At 46.8% G+C, this 20,654-nt stretch overlaps 1 protein-coding gene across 1 annotated transcript; it reads right to left on the reverse strand.

Annotated features, from left to right (window-relative positions):
* Positions 1–1,290: 1,290 nt before the first annotated feature.
* LRRC58 (leucine rich repeat containing 58) lies at positions 1,291–18,983 on the reverse strand. Its single transcript, XM_066175304.1, has 4 exons — positions 18,447–18,983; positions 8,648–8,776; positions 7,067–7,344; positions 1,291–5,623 (listed from the first exon to the last, which is right to left on the reverse strand). The coding sequence occupies exons 1-4, from the start codon at positions 18,956–18,958 to the stop codon at positions 5,415–5,417; spliced, it is 1,128 nt and encodes a 375-aa protein (XP_066031401.1). The 5' UTR covers positions 18,959–18,983; the 3' UTR covers positions 1,291–5,414.
* Positions 18,984–20,654: the final 1,671 nt, after the last annotated feature.

Raw genomic sequence — 20,654 nt, forward strand, 5'->3', positions numbered from 1 at the left:
CAGGCCAGGACAAAGAGATGGCCCTGCCCTTCAACACAGCACTTGGACTTTCTCCCAAAACTTATTTTTCTTTTTAATGGTGAGCAACTGCAACTCACAACCTTAGTGCAGAGAAAAAGGTGCACACATTCAGCTCCAGCTGTCTTGATCACCTAAGGCAGCATGTCTGAGTAAGAGAAGTACAGCTCTACTTTATGATGACACAGTTCCAATGCATCAACATAACACTTCCCTTTAGATCTGTGCAACTTCATGAGCCTAAAATGTCAATTTGACATTCTGAGCATCTGGTTCAGCTATCTACATCACTCACATTTCCTCTGCACTCTTCCTGTTGTTTTAGTGCTAAAAGCAGAGGTGAGGGTCTGAGAGCCAGGATTTGCTCCTAAAGAATAAAACGTGGGCAACTCATGTCAGGAGTCATTACTTCAAAGATTTTGTTTCCAAATACAAGATAGGCATTAAGAAGGCAAAGAAAAGGGTACCTTTAAATTAGTTAACAGAAAGAAATAAGAATATTCTCAGCCTGGCTATTACTGCAAGGTCACTGCACTCCTCTGTACTTTATGTGACTCAAAATGGAGCTGCTGCATGATTTGAGAGGTTTTCCCTTACATATGAAGTTGAACCATCTCTGAAATAGCTCCTGCTGAAGTTAATATCAAGTCATTCTTGTTTCCCACCATCCCATTTTCCAGTACACCACATTTCTGCACTGACAACTGGTAATTGCATGGCAGGATCTGAAACATTTTGGCAACAGATCACAAAACTCTTCAGGATGCAGGAGGAAACAGGGGATTACTAAAGAAATGGAAACACATTAGTCAGTTAACACGATCAGAAAATTAGCATTCAAAAAGTCATTTACAGGTTTCAAGGTTAGTGTATTAAGAGGGAAACAACTCACAAAGTTCAGACCTGTTGTTTCATATTGCTGGAAAACTCCACCAGGACACCACCTGCTCTTGTTTGGGTATTTATCCTGTCTGTGAAATACTTCTGCCTTTGAACTGTGGAGCAAATCTCTGCAACACTCTTCCAGAAGTAAAACAGGGTCTGGTTCTGTAACACACACTGGTCTGTCACAAGTGGGCCCCCAGAGCCAGGAGTTTCAGCAGTCCCTTTGGAAGCCTCACCTACTCTTGGTTTTCCACAGACCAGGTCAAATCCCATCCACTCCCCAAGCATGTACAGCCCCATTTCAAAGCTTCCAATCCTACAAGAGTTCTGTCTGCAGAAACACCAGAACTGAGATGTTGGGAAATAATGGACAGACAACAGTAGAAATAACATTTTTGTAGGTTTAGTGTCTGCAATTTGTTTTACAGCTTAAAATGAAATACCGTTAGAGATAGTCTACATTCATATGTTTCAGGCAAAATACAGTTTTAAAATCATAAGTCACTTTAAGATGTATTAAAAACAAATGCTTATATAAAAATTCAGCAAGAGGGCTTGATGAAAACCCTTCCTACCCTTAAGTGTTTTGGTCAGTAAATGATCAATTCTCTAGTCAGGCAAGCAAGTGAAATAATCAATAGAAAGGTTTCCAAGACAGAGTTACTGCTGTATTAGTGTGCACTCTGGAGCAGTCTATTTGAAGTGTCTTCAGTTGAGGAGGGAGGGCATGGTGTGAATAAGTTGTATTAAAATAGTTCTTTGAACCGGGCAACAAAGATGCATTGCAAGGATTAAGTTTCATTACTTTCATTGGATTAAATTCCTTCCATTCATTATTGCCAACAAGAGTAAGGAACAAAAAGGAGTTGGTTCTCTCTTCCCTCCCCCCCAGTCCCATTATAATTCAACACAAGATTTCAAAGACTTAAAATGACCAGGACAGAAGCCCATGAAAAACTGCATCTGGCCACTTCAGAGTATGTTTAAATATTCATTACTGACTTCCTCAGGTCTCACCTCTTATTAAAGAAAGAGAAACATAAAAGAATTGGCAACTGTCTAAGTTGCTTCCCATCAAATTGACACTTTGCTTCTTTTTAACACACCCCGCAGTTCCCATCAAGTACCTGCATTCAGAAACACACCAGCAGCTCTCCCTGGCAGAGGCCTGGTGGGGCAGGGGATGAATGCAGGCAGGGCCCCAGGCCCCACAGGGAAGGAGGAATGAGCAACTTTGCCTGACACACTTGCGTCTCAGCTTAAGAACAGCTTCAAAAGCTGGTCATGCTGGGCTGCTGTAGCAACAAGGGCACTGATACCAAAACACCGACTGAAGACTTCACTTCAAGATGCATCTTTAGGAGCTGAAATCTGCTAAAAACTGACAGAAAACAAACAAACTGACAGTGGCAAAAACACTGCCTACTTCTCAGGTCCCCTGAGAAGGGGATGGTAGAAACAAATGCCTAGTATCCATCTGTGTATTTTCAAGTTGTGTCTCACCTATTTTATTGCCCGGTACATTTTCAAGTCTTTGGGGGCCAACAATTGCTGAAAAATGACTCACAGGGGCTCAATGTGTTAGGCACTACAGGATATATCTGCATCCCTAGTCCTCTCAAAACTACCTCAGAGGGAAAAAAAAACCCTCAAACCCAATCAACCAATGATTTCTTTTTTTCCTACAAGTTCCTGATTGTTTTAAATTCTGACTTACTGGAATTGCACTTTAAAGCCCAGCAGCAAAAAAGAAAACTTGGTAGCTATATTCAGGAATATATATATATATAAAATTTTACAAGACATTTTATCAAGTCTAAAAATGCATAGATATCAACTGCATAAGCTGTCAAGTTTTGACCTGGCTACAGTGAAGAATCTGTGAAAAAAGAAGGTCACCCTAATAGACCATATAATATTTGGGGAGAAGTGGGATGCCTGTTCAGTTAGGAAAGAAAGTGCAGTTAAGGATCGAGCTAAATTAGAACCAGCCACCACTGGTCTGAAATCATCACACACAGAGGTGCTACTGTGCAAACAGGAACTCTGATGAAATCTAGCTTTGTGAAGTGAAAAAATGCATGACTTCAAGGCAGCTGCTGCTAAAGACAAGAAAGGAAGGTGGTACCTCATGGCCCTGAGCTCAAAAGATCTTGAGATCTCAACTTGTGTGGCTCACTTTTGCTGGCAGGAGAGTCAAGCTCTAGATCACTCAGTTGATTGCTACAGTTATACCAGCAGCAAGTTAAAATTGTGGTTCTGGAATCATCTTGCTGTCCTTCAGCATTGCGGTGACTAGGTTCACTTGGGACAGCAAGAAGCATCTGAAAGAGGAGATGAACAAAACAGGCCACTCACTATTTGCAATTTCACTAACAGCATGCAGTTGGTTTCTCTCAAAACCTGTAAGTTCTTCCTTCCAAGCAAACCTCATAGAATTTGCTAAAGTGACATCCAGTTGTTTGGCACATATACCTCATTGTATCTTAAAAATATACTTTAAAAATTATTTGGAGGCATAGAGCACATGCAATTAATTCCTTGTGGATCAATGCACACAAGGAATCACACATGCACGCGGGAACTAAGTTGCAATGATTAACAATGGACAGGGTACTATTTTACTAACAGATAATTTCTTTCAAATTCCAGTTCTTTCCAAGGGAAACTGGGGAAATAAAGAGTTCTGTCAATGAAATGCAAGGCAAAAAAAATCAACCTGCACACCGAGACAGACTGGAACATACTAAGTTTCACAGACCTTGTTTTTCAGGTCACATGAAAGCAAAAATTGTAGTCTAATTTAAAAAAAAAAAATCACTAAAGCTAGTTATAAAGGGCAGAATTATCAAAGTGCTTAAATACATAAAGTGTCAAATGTAATTAAACAGGACCATTAACACAGAGCTGCCATAAGATGTTCAAATAGGTACATGTGTTTTCTGAATGCAGGAGAGAAGCACAGGTTTTTAAATTACCCCGTAGGGCCAAAGTGGGTTAAAGTTTCTCTTGTTCATTTCAGCTTCTTAACAGGATGTTTTTGCTCTGTTCACGCATTCAAAGGCACAGTTGGATTGGCACTATCAGAAACAGCATCAAAAGGACTGAATACCATGAAATATTAATAAGGGGCAGCTCTCACTGAGTGAAGCACACAACGGCCTCATAAAGTAGATTTATAGATAGCTGTAAATTTGTAATATTAATTTTATAAGGTATTTCTTGATGCTTCTGAGCTATTTTCTGCAGCTTTCCTTTAAACAGAGTTTAAGATAACTGAGTGTGTTATTTGAACCAACAGACTGCCAAAGCTATTGCAACGAGAGCAAATGCAAACAAATAAATAAGGAAGACATTTCAAAAGCACTTTGTGCAAGAAGTTCAGATAAAATGCCTTTGCCTCCCTAACAGCTTTTCCTCTCCTGTTAGGAATCAAGAAAAAAGAATTGTCCACAGGACTTCTCTGGGTACTTTCAATTCACTGAGCTGCTATGTACCTTAGGCACGTGACCTTAAAGGTGGAAAGTAACTCTGCCAAGCACAGCAGAGCGAACTGCAGTGGGGAAATGTGGCTGTTTATAAACAAAAAATGTCAATCGAGACCCTTCCTGCAATTCACAGCTGTAAGAGCAGATTTGCTCCAGTAAGGTGAGATTCAAAAGTATGACACAGAGCATCACATCTGGTCCCTTGCACAGGCCACAGCGCTGAAGTAATACCAATTATTACAGAACAACTTGTCTGTGTTCTGAAGGCACCATAAAGACAGCAACACTTCAGGTGTAATGGGAAGAGGGAGGAGGAGGAAAAATAACAAATATTGTTAGAAGGAGACACTAGGAGCAGCTTAGTATAACAAGGGAAAAAAAAAAAAAAGGTGGCTCAGTTCTATGATGGCTATAACATCTGTAAGACTACAGAAACCCTACACCTCTAGGCAAAGGAAGAGTAACCACAGTTTGGAAGAATCTAGTCCTGAATAAAAAAAAAAAAAAAAAAATTCAACTTTCATTTTCAGTGGATGGGTGTAAAATCTGTAACTGAGATCAAAGGAGACAGAAAGGAATCAAACTGCAATATAAAACACTGGGGCCCATACACACTCACATGGCATCATTAGCCTGTTTCTGATTTACCACAGTGTTAGAGGATCTGGACAGTCTCCTTTGCTCTGCAGGATGACTGAAGTCCAGTCAAGTTTCATATATTAAAATCCTTCTGAATCCGCCAGTGAGAACAAGTGCCTCCCCCAGCCCGTCTGAGGGAGGGGGGTGCCTCCCGGCCAGGAGACATTTCTAACAACCCCAGGCAAGCCACAGGCCGCACGATACTGAGTTAAATCTCCTAAGCAGCACTGCACCAAGCAAGTCCAGGCTTGCTAAGATGTTCTGTCCCTGCATGGACTTGAGGACAATTTCTCATAAGCCCTTCAGGCCAGTGGCTGACGCTTCACCATTCCATGATTGCTTTCCAAATCCATTTTCCTTCCCGTCTTCCCCTCCGGCTCCCCGTTATCCCAGAAGGACTTTCTGCATCCTGTGCGCAGCGACGCTGGCCTCATCCTCAGAGTCAGACTCGCTCTGGGAAGTGGAGCTCTGGGAGGCAGAGCTGTAGGGAGAGGAGCACTCTGGGGAGCACAGGTAGTGCATCAGCGGGAGCCGGTACTTCCCACAGAAGTCAACGAACTTGATCTGTCGGACGCAGCTGTCAAAGTACACACCTGTGAGGGAGAGGGAACAGAGGAACATGAGAGCCTGTGCACAGAGACCTGCAAACTGCAGGGCCCCTGTGCCTGGAGCATGTGCCTTCAGTCAGGATTTCATTGGCACTGCACTGGATGGAGGAGCACGAGGGATACTGGTGGAAGGGACTAGGGTACCTCTGAAAATGTGACATTTCTTTTCTTAGTAAAGAAGTCCTTTTCTTAGTAAAACTGTATTTGGTAGGTGATTCAGAACAGCACACTCTTCACATAAAGACGCAGGGCAGTTACTTCCAAATAACGCGGCAATTTCTTCTAATCATTAGGGGGAAAACTCAGGCTGGGAATTTGCAAACTTCTTAAATGTCAAAGGAATTAATGCACTCTATGTTCAAACTTGTAAAACCTCTTCTACCTGCTAGTAAAAATGCGTTCACAAATAGACCTTCACAGCTCTACTTCTGCTTGAGTGAAGCCACCATGCTGAGCTTGGATGCTACTTTCCATGGCAACAGTCTTGCTGTAACACACAATTACGTTCTCTTCCTGTCACAGCAAGTGATTTTAGAGGCTGACATTTTCAGAAGTTTCCAGCAGTGTTTTAAGTCCTAGCTGGTCAGGAGTAAGCTTTTCTCCTGCAGTGCTAGAGCAATGCTGCAGTACTGTGAGAGTTCATAAGGCATAGTGAAAAGCACAAAACCAATCCACTGTTATCCAAGTTGTGTGAAACTCCTAAAAAAAGAAACTTTTTTTTTTTCCCTCCCAATTTAAGTCCCAGCCCTTCCATCTTGGCTGATGGAGCATGCTTTGATATTGTCCTGTAAGAAGATAACAGCTTGCATTATGACTGCAGGGTAGATATTAATTAATGATTTTCTCCCCTTAATCTTCTAAATGCTAAATGTGCAGATCATTTACTCTGGTTAAAGATTAAGCATTGAGCCAAATTAAGCCCCAAGCATTCCAGGCTATTTTATGAAGTCCTCTCCTTCTAAGAGCTACAGGCTAGTGGTCCCAAGCTAGAGCTAAACAAGTTGCTGTTAAGAACTGCTAAGCACTAGAGCCACTCTCCTCTTTTCCACCCATGATGCTCATGATTCAGCAAGAGTCTGTGCAGAAGTTCTGCTGTCCATTACTTGCTCTGAGCTACTTCAGGGCAAATGGATCAGAAACCAGAGTGGAATGCTGGGATGAGCTACGAAGATTCTGACAGAAGGGCTGTCAATTACATTCCCATGCAAATCCAGTAAACCAGCACTACAGCTCTGAATATTGTTCCTAAGTGAACCAGGCTCCTTGAAGACAAGTTTCCAGGAGACCTGGAGCCAGGGAAATACAGCCAGAATGTGGCTGCAATAAGTAACACTCTGAACCTGAGTGAGCTTGTAAAGTCACAGCAAGTCAGAGGGAAAGGAAACCATCAGGTAAGAGCAGGAAGCAGAGCTGTAAAGTTGAACTTACCCCCGCATTTAGGATTGGGGCAGTTGCTGGCCAAGCTCAGGTACCGGACCAGGCTGTCGGGGAGGTCGCTGGGAGCGTAGGGAACGTTGCGGGTTTTAACCGTGCGTCCGGCCAGCTCCTGCAGGCTCGGGGGGTTGTAGGTCAGGTCCCGCACAAACCGCACCACCAGCGGGTTCCCACGCAAGCTCAGCTCCTCCAGGTGGACCAGGTTCAGGATCTCGCGGGGAAGGTAAGTCAGCAGGTTATTGTGCAGGCTAAGGGAGCGCAGGGAATGCAGCCTGAGGATGGAGATGGATACTCTGTCAAGACGTGCAAGCAAAATTGCCCCACGGCTGTATTAGGCAGACCTGATGACTCTCCCCGCTCCCACCAATTTCTTTTTCTTTGGCTTTTCCCCCTTTTAAAACATAAATTCATTCTAAAAGAACTGCTCTTGCTCCAGCACACACAAATGCAACTAGAAAACTCAGCTCAGCACCAGAATACCTGCTAAAGAAACACAGTCTCAAACACGCTGCTATCCCTCTCAGTATTCCCCACACACACCCCCCGAAAAAGGTGGAACAAAAGCGTACAAACTGAGCGCTTTCACGGGACAGAGCCTTTCCTTGTACCCAGCGCATGCACCAAGAACGGTCCCGTGCAGTGCTCTGAATAAGTCACCTGCTCTGCCTCATGCATTAAAGATGATTGCTGGGAGGCAGCCAGCCCTGGAAAGCCCCATGTTTTCGCTGCTTGCGGCTGCAGCACCTCGCGCTGATACCACCAGGACTGAGCGAGGTCAGGCCAGGCCAGTAGCGGCACAGGGGACAAGCAATTCTTTTGCTTTTGGACGAGGCTTTCCCCTCTCAGGAAGCACAAAGCAATGCTCCAGCACAGCATCCAGGGCTGCTCCCAAATTTGTAAAAATCCCAAGGTATTTGTACTTCAAGAATAATCCCACTACACTATCAAATTCCAACTTGGAGAACTCCCTGCTGCCATTCAGCTGTTTTTAGGGTTACAGATATACCTCCCATCTTCATTTCCTACCTTAGGCTACACATACAGAACTGCAGTGTCCTCTTTCCCCCCAGTATGAACAGACGAAGCAGTAACCTAGCCACTAGAACTGTGCTGTATGATTATATGAACACTCTGGGATACTAAGGTGAGGAATGCCAAGGGAACAAAGGGAATGGTACAAGACAAAAGCACACACAAGAAGGTTTTGGGTGAAAGGCAAAACCCATCAAGCATTCATTACTAATAAAACAGTACCATTCTTACTTCTTAAGGTAGCAATTTATCTTTTCTGAGTTGCCCAGGTACTTTTCACAGTTCCCTATACAAATCTATTAATTCACTGTAACATGCAATCTCGGTGATGGTTTTTTAACATAACCCTTTCATTAAGTTTTCCAGATCATTTATTCATGGTCTGCCTGCAGTGCACCATGCCAAGGATGTTCTTCTTCAAATCCAGTCACATTAACAAACTGAAGGACAAATAGGTCCTCCCAGGTACTTTTATCCACACACAGAGAAGAAAAAGTTCAAAGAGTTAATTACAGCTGGTGGCTGATGACAGTAAGTACTCACTGTGCCAGCTGAGGTGGAATGCTCTGGATCTTGTTGTCACACAGAACTAGATACCTCAGAGAAGGCAGTTTTGCTAATTCAGGTGGAATTGCCGTAATGAAATTCCCTCCAAGGTACAGAAACTCTAAACTGAAAAACAGAAGAGAAAAGAGCGCATTATTATTTCATTAATTTTAAGTTTCCTTTAACATCTAGGTTTTCACAGCTAGTGCATTTCTTAAAGGAAACTGACAGATGACCTCCTATGAGATAATTTGCTGAGAGCAAGAAAAAAAAAGCTGAGTTGCACATAAAAATTACAACAGAGCTGCTGTTTCACAATAGATAAATGTTGAGATTTTACCTCCAGACTCCTGCAGTCACCATTACACCTGCAGGCAGGCACCAGACAACTGTGTATTCCCACTACAACCCCTTATGTAAAGCTCCTGCTCCTATTTCCAAGGATGTGCAGCCTGCACACACAGACTCTGCAGCACTGCCACAGATCCTGTTGCAGCCAGTGGGAGCTCTCAGTTTCAACAGGAGTGAAGCACAAGCACAGTGTCTCTCCCTGGAAATCCTGGCCCTGTACCAGCACTAGTTGCTCTTTGTGGAATCATCTGACTCCTCGGTGACTAACTGGAACCTTCCAGCATTAGTCAGAGGCAGCCAGTCCCCCTTTGATACAATTCACATACCAACACCACAGCTGCAACTGCACAGAGTGCACCCAAGTCACACAAGTACACGCAGGCAATTTCTCAGAGAGACTGATTTCACTACCCTGAAGTCATGATGCCCAAAGCTACCAGAAACCATAGCTGGGCTTCACTGCAGTCTGGGTCCAGATAAAAGAACCACTGGATGTCCTGTGAAAACCCAGTGGATCGGAGACAAGAATGGAGACAGGCACTAGATTCCTTCTGTCAGGTGGGAGTAGCCAGCATCTGCTGTGCATCTCTGCCCTTCTAGGAAGAAAAATTGGCAAGCATTTCTCTCTGACATAATAGCTTCAAGTCGCCATTCCATGGACTCAAGTAGCTTTCTTTCCCTGTTTTCAGATGTTTTCGGAAAGAGAAACAAAGGCAGGCTCAGTTTGGGTACTTCCTGCTAATCGCAGTCCAGCCAAGATTTGAAAAGGTATGGATCCCACAGTCCTGGTTCAGTATCTCCACCACACACTCAGGTTGCCTAACTACAATGCATCTTGGCCTTCTCTGATCCAGCAAGCATTGCCCACAGGCCAGGGAAAGTGAACTCATCCAGGCTCCATCAGCCTTTCTTTAAGTATAGGTTCTAACTTCCTTGGGGTAGGAGACACCTCCATCTCACCTCAGCAACTGAGAAATGCTATGGATACAGTTGGCACAGAACAGAGGACCCAAGGGTCACAATGGTGCACCCAGACAAGGTCTGAACCCTGAAACTCTGTGCCACAGCATATGTGAAGCGCAGAGAAGCTTCCCCCTGAGACTTGGCCTGGGATGGAGCAGGAGAACAGCAGAGAGAGTTTATTTCACTCAGTTCTTGCAAGAAACTTGAGCCCCAGAGATCCAATGACAGCATCTGCTTGAGCCAAAGAGGTCACTCCTGCAGCACAAACGCACGTGCCCAACTGCGAAGGACAGAATGACAGACCTTTGCAACACACCAGGAGATGCTCACAGGGCTCATCTTTCCCTGGATTCCCTTGTATTTTTTGGAGTATGTCAAAGGCAAGCTAAATAGTTGAAATTGGAGAAAGTGGGCAGAAAATTAAGCCTTAAACTGAACTGGATTATATGGAAGGCAGTAACTACAGACCAAGTGGGACAGCATGTTTGGAGGTTACTCTGAAGGTGCAAGAAGGTGCACAGCAAAAAACCACCACCGATTGCCACTGCTTCAAAGTAACCTTTACCTCTCTTCTACTTGGACAACCTGTATGTTGAGGAGGGGGGTAGAAGGAAGGCTGCTGTGCAGAGACCATGTTAAGGAGAGATTATTTTTAATTAACTTTTGATCCCCTAACAAAGCCCTGAGTTTTAACCAAAATTCCTCCTTCAAGCCTCCATTGTTTCCTGAGTTGGATTTAGGCTGCTTGGCTCTCACTAGGGACTTAACTGCTGAGTACAATTCCATACAATTCCTAACTCCATACCACTGCTGGAGCCCACACCAAAAGCTGTTGGGCAGGGGAATTCTAGCACTGTGGATTTCAATATTTAAACAAGGTTTGGATGTGTACAAGTTTGCACTTCCTAGGAAAAGTGAATAATTAACTCCTCATCCTTTGTGTTTGAGGACACTAATGCCTGTAAAGAGACATGGCATAAAAACACCTCCAACCAGGGAAGGAGAAGAGAGCACAAGCTGTACAGTAAAAATGTTTTGGGAATTCATTTCAAGGCATATAAAATGCATATGTTTCAAGAGTAGCCCACTGCACAAACTAGAGTGTGCAAAAACACTGCCTACAAACTTCTTAGAGCTTCAAATCTGTTCTTTGTGAAGTCTGTAATGAGAACACTCAGTCTTACCAGGAAGGATTTAACTAACATCAGAATACAAACTGTCTCTAACTAAAAACCCATTAAATAAGATAACTCCTTCACTGGCAACAAAATGCTTCTTAAAAAATGTTTTGTTTTTACACATCTTCTGAATCATCTTTTTGGGCTCAGTAGACTAAAAACTCACGGAGCTCAGTTTGGTACAGCAAATTCAGAATTTCCACATCAACTTATGGCATTAATTAGATGATTAATTTATTTAAAAATAAACAAACAAACAAACAAAAAAACACAGGGAGGAGGTTTTGAAACTACAAAGAAACTTATTTAAAACATAGGAAAGATATTCTTATAGCTTCCACTGGAACACTGTTGAGCAGGAAAACAAAATCTGCAAGTGCCATGCCTCAAAGTATAATTTGCTAGGAAGAAGGATCTAGCCTAGTCTTGGCTAAGCAAGGTGAAGGAATCAACAGCCATTTCTGCATCAAACTGAAGTGTCAAGCATTGTCTGAGCAAAGCTAATCATGACACAGGAAAGGATTTTCAAGAGGCACAACCCTTTTATCAAGAGCACTGACCACAGCACTGGAACACAGTTAGTTCCCAGCTCATCTGCTCCTGCCTGATTTTCATGTCACACTCATGCTAAGTCGGTATCAGGAGGCAAAGGTGATGCTGGCTCTCGAGCTGCCCTGCTCAGGGCAGGGCAGTTTGCTGCTTGGTAAGACAAGCAAAAGCACTGCTCAGCTCTGCCCTCCTCACACAGGAGCCTGCAGCAAGGCAATCCACAACATTCACCCCAGGTTTTTGCACAAGGACCACAGCAGGGATGGCACTGAGCTGAGTGAATGCTTCTAGCTAACCTTTCACACTTAGACCTAGCCCTTCTGACAATCATTAATCTGTACAGTCATTCTGATTGATCAGCTAAGGTCTTGTGAACTGCTGTGTACACAGAGGTAGAACTGCATGGTTTTTGCACTTTTGAAAGTCGAGAATCTTCAAAAAGCCAGAGATCAACTATCATCAAACAAACATAAGCTCAGTTCCAATTTCTGAAGCCAGAATGAGTGATTTACTTCCACCCTGCCACACAGACTCCGGCCGAATGAGTTTCAAGAGGGGACAAACACTAACAAAATCAGTCTCAACAGAATCTGAAAAAGACCCCAACAACCATGTGACAGAGTTACTAATGAGGGTTGACACTTTCTCTCCTGCCTTTTAGCAATGTTGACAAATACACTAATAAAAGGCCAGAGTCCCTTTCAGCCTCACACCCAGCAGCCCCCTGCTCAGCACAACCAGTCCTAATTGCTGCCAAGCACAGCCAGCACGCTGAGCCCATCATGTGGTGCTCCTCTCCAGCAGCACATTTCACACCACTGGGCTGTAGGGTGGCAATGAAAATACTTTTACCTACTAGGAAAGGAGTGGAGAAATGCTCAAACAACTATGATCAATTCAGGGAGTAGCAGCAATGTTTAATATGCAAAGACACTGTACCTTCTGGCTTGAGTATGTCCTTGATGTTTACAGGTCATCATATAGCACAAATCAAATCCAAAAGCCCCCAAACACTCAGTAAATAAGAGGAGTCACTCTGAACACTACAGGTATTTTTTTATACCCCATCAATTACCACAGCACTCCCATAGTCATATTTCAAGGGGATAATGTCTTCAGGCATAGGAGATACTCAAATTTTCAATCCACCCTGTTTCCCCACAGATGCTTCTTCGGATAAAATTTAACAGCTGACATCAAACAGATGCATCTAAATAGGCAATACAAAAAAAGCCCAAACCAACAGTGGTGCCTGAAATAGCTCCAGGTCTTTTTAAGATAAACTTTTTAGCAAGAAATTTCCAGGGCAGTTTTGAGGCTCATGCAAGGGAGGAATTTCAAAGCAGCCCACAATACACTCCTGCTAACCCTGTTCTACGATTTGCTAATTCCTGAGAGAACCGCACAGCCTTTGCTGACACGCAAATTTAAGATCAAACAGTCGTCTGAACGCTATTTGCAAAACGTTTGAAGAGGGGAAGAAGAAGGGAGACAGCAAGCAGATTTCCTAATGCTGTATCTTTATCAAAGCTCTGCTTGCCCTTTTTCCCACACTAACAGCCGTCCTTTAAGCGTATGCTTGTCTAACATGCTTAATACTACCCACGAATGAAAGCAAACGCTCTGGTTTTCAATGCATCTAAGCCTTTACACAAACCTTGCATGAATCCAGTCAGGCGTTTAAGGTCTTTGATCCCAGCCCTCGCACAACCAGGCTTTATTAGAGGAACACCAGCAGGAAGGAAAGGAACACTCATGGGTCTTTTCCAAGCTCTGCCTGCTCCCAGTGCTCTACAGAGCATGAGAGTATTCACTAGGAGAGTACAACTAAACTCAAAATTCCCATGGGAGACTTGAAGTATCAGCCGCATTTCGCTAAGCCCTTGGGAATTATCTGTTTCACAGGACACTTGCAGGACATTTCCCCAGGCCTGCACACTGATCAGGGCTAACCTTGCACCCTTTAAGCCGAAACTCACAGCTGCACCATGAAGATCAGAGCTATGTTTTACCAGATTTGCCCTACAAATTTTGTGCCCGGATGGGCACAAGTAGATGGCCACATTTGTAGCTCACCAGCTGTAATACACCTTGCCCCAGAGTGCATCCCCAGTTGGATCAGCAGAGGGAGGATATGCAGAACCAATGCAGCAGTGGGATCTCTGTGCAGATCGGAGTTCAGGAGCTGCTGAGAGCTGTGAATAAAGTCTGAGAGAGAGTGACTGACCGTAACATCTCCCACTGAAAACACAGCAAGGTCAGCAGGGAGAACTACAGAGAAGATAACACTTGTGTCTGGCTATGCTAAGCTCGTGTTTTATCTGGCAACAAACAGGAGAGCAATGCAAAGGTGGCTGCTCTCACATGTCTGGTGCATTCCTCACTCTAAATTCACAGCAAGAGCCAATGCCCAGGTCTTGCACTGTTCTGACAGGAACCGGGGACGCTGGGCACACAGAAGGACCTGGCACAGCCTAAACATGGTCAAGAAAAGGCCCTCAGCAGGGGGCCTACACTTACATTTCTCAGAAACACACGAGGCTATTTGCTGGTCACACTCGATGCTTACAGTGAAACTACGATGAAATAGCACTGAATTTTCCTCGTGGAAAACATGAAGCAAAGGTTATTCATCCCTGGTGCCAGCTTGCCATGATCAGCATCACCCTACTGCCATCACCAGAGCAATCACGACTGCACACTTATGAAGCCATGCAAAGGAAGCTTCAAGCATACTGGTGGTCCTTTCACAGCAGTTCCAGTAACCAGGAACACAGCACTCACTTTCCATGCAGGATCTTGCACCGCACACAAAACATTCGTGTGGGCAAGGATGGGGCAGACGGCTGAAGCTGGAAGGAGCAAGGCATGACAGCAGCAGGACTGACTGTGGCTCTTATCACCAAGTTCATTAATGTGCCAAGTCACCAGGAACAGGGAAAAGTTTCTGCACAATACACCTGACCCAAATACCGTTTGTGTGAAGTGGTGGATTTATTATCTTCCTGTGAGTAACAACACATGGTACTCACCTCCCCTTCCAGGACCTTTGCATTTGTAGTCATCAGCATGTTCCTCCTCTTTTGGCAGCTCAGACCCGTCAGCTTCTTATACTTTCAACTTTACCACATATACAGACTCCTTACCTGCTATTTTCCTGGCCTTCACTAAAACCGACATGCTGTCCCTTCAAAAACTAAAACAGAAAACTGGGGTGCAGGGGAAAGAGATGAAACTTAGTTATCAAGAGTATTTAAAAAAAAAAAAAAATCTCATCACAGCTCAGACATTTCCCTGGAAATCTAAGAAGCATTTCTAGATTTCTGCAGCTCTGGTCTGCTCTATAATCAGTGACTGGAGCAAATGGGAAGCTGCCAGGGTCACGGGAAGAGAAGAACTGCTGGTCTCAGGAACTCTAGTAGAAGCAGGAGAAACTTGAGCAGTAGGAGTGCTGCCAGCATTCCCCTGTGGTCTCAGAGCCCCTAAGATAAAAGCAAAATTTCTTTTTATGAGATACTGCACATGGAAAAAGGGTCAAGGTCTTGACTTGTCAGCAACAGCAAGACTGGCATTTACAGGCCGAGCTGTGAGGTTAATAGAAGCCACAACACCAGGTCCCACCACAAACTTCTAGAGCTCAGAAACTAACAGAGGTCTCTGTTGCCGTGCTGTAACAGCTGGCTCTGCTCTGTCCTTGCTCAAGCTCGTTTTATCTACTTCCACAAGCACACTCACACTGAGGACACCTCTCTTGCCAGCAGGTAGAAGCAGAGTCTGGCAGCAGTTTCTCTCCAGAACGTACTTTCTACGTTTTTGGCAAGGGTCACTGGTTACCTGCATCCCAATGAACAGATTCAGGATTCCCTCTGGAGGAACAACACATCATAAAGTGTTGTTTTCTCCCAGCTCTGGCAAAGCTGTGTGCAGCTTCCTTTTGTTACTTAAGCAGTCCCAGATACAGAAGCCACAGATGGCAGAGTGGTAAAGAAGCTGACAATCCTGGTGGGGCACAGATTTGCTATCTTGAGCTAAAGTTCAATTATATTATGCTGACATGTTAGCAGAAGTTCAATGAGGTAGCACTGGTGACGTGGGCAGCAGACAGAAGCTGTGTCTAAGTGTAACTTTTCCACCTGACACGTCACGTTGCAATGATGAACAGACAGTTTAACAGCTTTGTTTGCATTCACTCTCTCCGAATTCTCCTTCTGGGAGTTCCAGCATGACCAGTCCAATAAAAGTTGCAGGACAGGACAACAAGGAGCCCTGCTTCAGGGCAGGTCAGAGTGATGCCTTGGGAATGCTGATCTGGAACAGAGACTGGACAGAGCTAGGAGAAAAAAGTATGTATTTATTAAAAGGCCTGAAAAGATACACCTTGGGCAGTACAAGGGCCTGGCCAGGGCTACACACAAAGTAGACCCAAAATGGTCACAAAATGGACAACTGGACACAAGCTCTCACACTTTTATAAGTTTTGGTCCATTTGCATATTGGGGTTAATTGTCCAAATACAGCTTCAGGTTGTGAGGTCTTATCCTTCTTGTTTCCTCTCTTCAGTCCACAGTTGTTTATGCTTTTGGGCCTGAAAGCTTGTAACTGATGTCCTTGGTCTCCAGCAGGAAAAGGACTTGCTTTGTCTACCTCCTCTGGGAAGAGAGCTTACTAACACTTAATATGAGGCTCACAACTACCCACCTAGGCAGTACAGAATCTGAAAAACATGAAAGTTAAAACTTAAGGCATCAAGAGGAACAAAGCAGAGTGACAGAGGTGCAGCATAGAGCACCGTGCTGGGGCACCATGTGCGATGTTAGGCAGCCCAGTACTTTTCCTGGGGACACCACAGAAGAAAAGCAGGGCTGAGGTTTGCTGTCTTGAGGGGGAAAAAAAAAAAAAAGAGAAAAAACCCACAACCCCAGAGACCATATAAACAGCAGCAGGGAGCCTCTGACTCAGAGGTGGGAGTAACAATCGGATCCCAACCACATCCTGGATGCGATCAGACATGCTATGGAGTCAATGTGGATCGTCTTCCTCATGCAACTGCCCTCCCCCATTGGCCTCCTCTCCCTTGCCCCATTTCCTTTTTCATCCCTGAAGCACCTCTTCCCAGACAGAAAAAAAAGCTGAGCTTCCTCTTTCTCATGACAGCTCCAACCCAGGACGTATCACGACTCTGACAAGAAGGATATGGGCATTCTCCATCACCCAAAATGTCTCATAGCATCTCTCAGCCCAGAGAGCTTAACCCAAAACTGCTCCAAATCCTTAACAGGTGCCTGCTATCCCACCGGGACAAAAGCCACAAACCAAATTGTATTATACCGCAGCCGACAAAAACATTCCCCAACAGCACTCAAGCAGTTCTGGTACCTCCCACCTACACCCACGGGAGACACAGCACATCCTATGCTTCCACTGGATGCAGCTCTGCTGAGCCATCAGAGCGAATCCAGGTATTTAGGGTCAGGGGTGCTGGAATTTGCGTAAGAGAGGCTGCTTCTGACAAGCTCCTTGGCAAAGAGCTGGAGCAAGCAAAGTTCAGATCCAAAGTCTTAGCAGAGAGCCATACAGAGGTCAGCCTGAAGCTTGGGAATCCAGCAGAGCACACTGAGGTGCCTGTGCCACAACAAGCATCCCACTTGCCCAGGAGGACACCAGGCTGCAGGAGTACCCAGCCCAGGCCAACGCAGGCAGCCAACACCCAGCGCTGCCTATGGCCTGTTCCCACCCCACCACTGTTCCCAACTGCTGTGATCCAGCCACAAGTTTCTGTATGACCGGCCTGTGGTGGCTGGATACAGCCCCAGAGCCAGAGACACCACTGCACCCGAGCACAGCCTGGGGCTCCATGCTTCGGGTCTGCTGGTATCTGTCAGATCTACACGAGTCCATGGGTTGAGAGAAACACCACAAAACCCCACCCATGACAGCAAGCCCCCAGTGAGACTGCAGCTGTGTGGGCAGAAAGGCCGTGCTGTTTGCACGAGTCACAAATACATCTTTATCCTCCTGAGCAACCCATCGTGCAGCCATGAGCTGCAGGACACATGGGGTTTATCTCGCTGTCACCCAGAGATGCGCATGAGAGCAAAACCACGGAGAACCTTCCTCATGCCGACACTCACACCAACCTCACCATGACCAGAGGAGCACTCCTGCACCAGAGCAGCCCAGGGACTGGGCAGTGCCAAGAGCCACCCAGTTTGTGAGCACACAAGGCCCATCATCACCTGAATACACCGGATGGGTTGGGTTGGAAGGGACCACAGCGGGTCACCTGTTCCAGCCACCCTGCTCAAGCAGGGTCACCCTAGAGCACATGGCACAGAATTGCATCCGGAACACCTCCAGTGAGGGGGACTCCACAACCACTCTGGGTAACTTGTTCCAGTGGTTCGTCACCCCCACAGGAAAGTTCTCCCTCATGTTCAGGAGGAACTTCCTGTGCATCATCTTTTTCTGCCTGCTGCCTCTTGTCCTCTTGCTTGGCACCATCAGTTAGAGCTTGCCTTCATCCCCTACACCCACCCTTTAGATACTTTTATATATATATATATATATGTGGATGAGGTAAAGAACGTCCTGGAGTTTTGGTAACTCAACATGACCAAGAGGAAGAACGCGTCAACAGCAGCAGTGCTTGGAGACACCTGGGGCTGGAAAGAACTGACCGCCCGAGGGGGAGCGCGGCAGAAAACCCGGCCGGGCGTGCCGAGGCTGCCCCTGTTCCCGCGGGGCCCGTCCCTCACCTCTGGAGCTCCTGGATGTCGGGCGGGATGCCGTGGAGCCGGTTGCCGCCGAGGCTGAGGCTGCGCAGCCCGCGGAGCTGCAGCAGCGCGGGCGGCACCTCGGAGAAGCGGTTCCCGCTGAGGTTGAGGACGCGGAGGGAGCGGGCGAGCGGCGCCTGCCCGAGCCCCTTGGGCAGCGAGCCGGGCCCGCCGAGCCGGTTGTTCTTGGCCAGCAACGTGTGGAGGCACGGCAGGGACAGCAGCTCCGTGCCCATCTCCGTCAGCCCCGTCCCGCTCACGTCCAGCACCTCCAGCGCCGGGAACCACTGCGACAGCCCGGCGGGCAGCGGGCCCGACAGCCGCCGCGGCGACAGCACCAGCCGCCGCGCCTCCGCGCTGCGCCGCGCCGACAGCTCCGCCGCCAGCGCCGCCTCGGGCTCGGGCTCCGGCTCCGGCCCGGGTTCCGGCTCGGGCTCCATCGCCAGCTCCGCTCCCGGCTCCAGCTGGGAGCCCTCCCCGCCCGCCGCCGCCATCCCGCCCGCACCGACCGACGGCCGGGGCGCGTCACCCCGGGGTCCTCCGCGCCTCGCCCCGCCCCGGAACCTGCATGGCCCCGCCGCCCCCCGCGTCATGCTCGATCCCGGGCGCGCCGCCCGCCGAGGCCGCGGCGGCCGCGCAGAGGCGAAAGCTCTTATGCGGGTTGCGGGGCGCCTGCGGGTGGGCGCCCGAGGGAGGGGGAGCGCTCGGAGGCCCCGGAACGAGCACCCAAGGGCGGCGCGCTGGCGGGGCCGGGGGCGGTGGCTGCGGTGGTCCCGGTGCTCGGCCTCGGAACCGCCGCAGTCCGCACAAGCCGGCCTGGCCTGTCGGCCTGACGCGGAACCGCCGGCTGGAAGTGCCACCTGCTCCCTGCCAAATGTTTTACACCGAGCTGGGGACACCAGAGCTGCTAAGTGTAAAATTAAACCATCCCCTTTCCTCTGCCCCCCTTGGTCGCCCTCGGAGCCCGAAGGAGAGGTGCTCCCTGAGCCCGTGTGCCCCATGGCCTCTCCGCTGTGGCAGCTGGTGGGGAGCCTGGCCCAGCTCCCCGGTCAGCGGATGTTTTGTCCAAGGGTTGATCTGCTTTGGTCCCTGCAGAACAGGGAGGTTGGAAGTGAGCGGTCTTCGAGGTCCTTTCCAACCCAACACGTTCTGTGGTTCTGTGAGCTGCTGCCGTGGAACACCAAAGCAGAGGTATTCCCAGAAGTACCTCAGTGCCTGTCCTTGCCTGGATGTGAAAAGACAGCTTTGGTCTTGAGCCGTGGCATTGGCAGGAGTTAACAAGTAACACACAAGTCGGCCAGGCAAAGTGCTCTGATGCTGGTCACTGATCTACATGGAGCTGACCCCTGTCATACCATGCATAGACAAACAGGCAAGTCAGGATCTGTGATTTCAGTCCATTGCTCTTTGAACACAGGTTAACATCAGTGTAGTCAATAATCAGAAGCAGCAGCAGCTGTGTGTGATAACAGTGAGAAGATTCATAACCCAAGGGAACTTTTGCCTCGACTAAGTCCAAGCTTAAGAAGCAGACTTGCTTCCTTGATGCACAGAGAAGCCAAAAAAAGGGAATATCAGCCTCCAGCTGCTCAAAACACTTAGTGTACACAAAAGTCTGTCATCTTGGACTGGAAAGAACACAAACAAAATCACGGTTTGCATGCACCAGCCAAGAGTTTAAAACAACGTGTGAAGTAGCAACAGTGCTGAGTTCAAAGGTGTCCAGAATACTGTGGACAAAGCCCATGGTCCACGTGACCTCTGGATTTTACCACCACAAATATTTTGATGTGGCAGCTCCCATTGCTGAGAGGAGGAAGTTGTCAGGGCTATGCCCAGCCTTCAAGAAAGTGTGCCACAGTGGGTTGGAATGAACAGGTCAGTTTCCATTGGATTTGATTCATTTGTCTTCCAAGAGTCTGTGAATTCACAAATATAAGCCCCGATGTGAACCCAGAGATAGCTGCAGAACAGACACTTCAGCAGTATTGTTAACTTCTTATCAGCATAATTTTTCCCACTCCACAAACATTGTGCTGTTCCAGGACAGTTTTAGAAGAGTTTATGTAAGCACAGGAGTAAGGTCATCTGGATTTTGCTCTTTTCTTCTGCAGTGCTTTAAGCCTGGTTCTCCTCAAGGTGTGTCCTATGACATGGTTCAGGAACTGAGCCTTATTATAGATGTGCTCC

The sequence above is a fragment of the Chamaea fasciata genome, unplaced genomic scaffold (genome assembly GCF_029207755.1).
Source record: "Chamaea fasciata isolate MVZ Bird 193981 ecotype frontalis unplaced genomic scaffold, bChaFas1.0.hap1 SCAF_2, whole genome shotgun sequence".
Taxonomy (NCBI): Eukaryota; Metazoa; Chordata; class Aves; order Passeriformes; family Sylviidae; genus Chamaea; species Chamaea fasciata.

Coding starts and splice junctions, on each gene's coding strand:
- LRRC58 (XM_066175304.1), bottom strand. CDS start 18,958: ATGGCGGCGGCGGGCGGGGAGGGCTCCCAGCTGGAGCCGGGAGCGGAG. Junction 8,777..18,446: donor GACATCCAGGAGCTCCAGAG/GTGAGGGACGGG, acceptor TCTGTTTTTCAG/TTTAGAGTTTCTGTACCTTG. Junction 7,345..8,647: donor ATTCCACCTCAGCTGGCACA/GTGAGTACTTAC, acceptor CTCCATCCTCAG/GCTGCATTCCCTGCGCTCCC.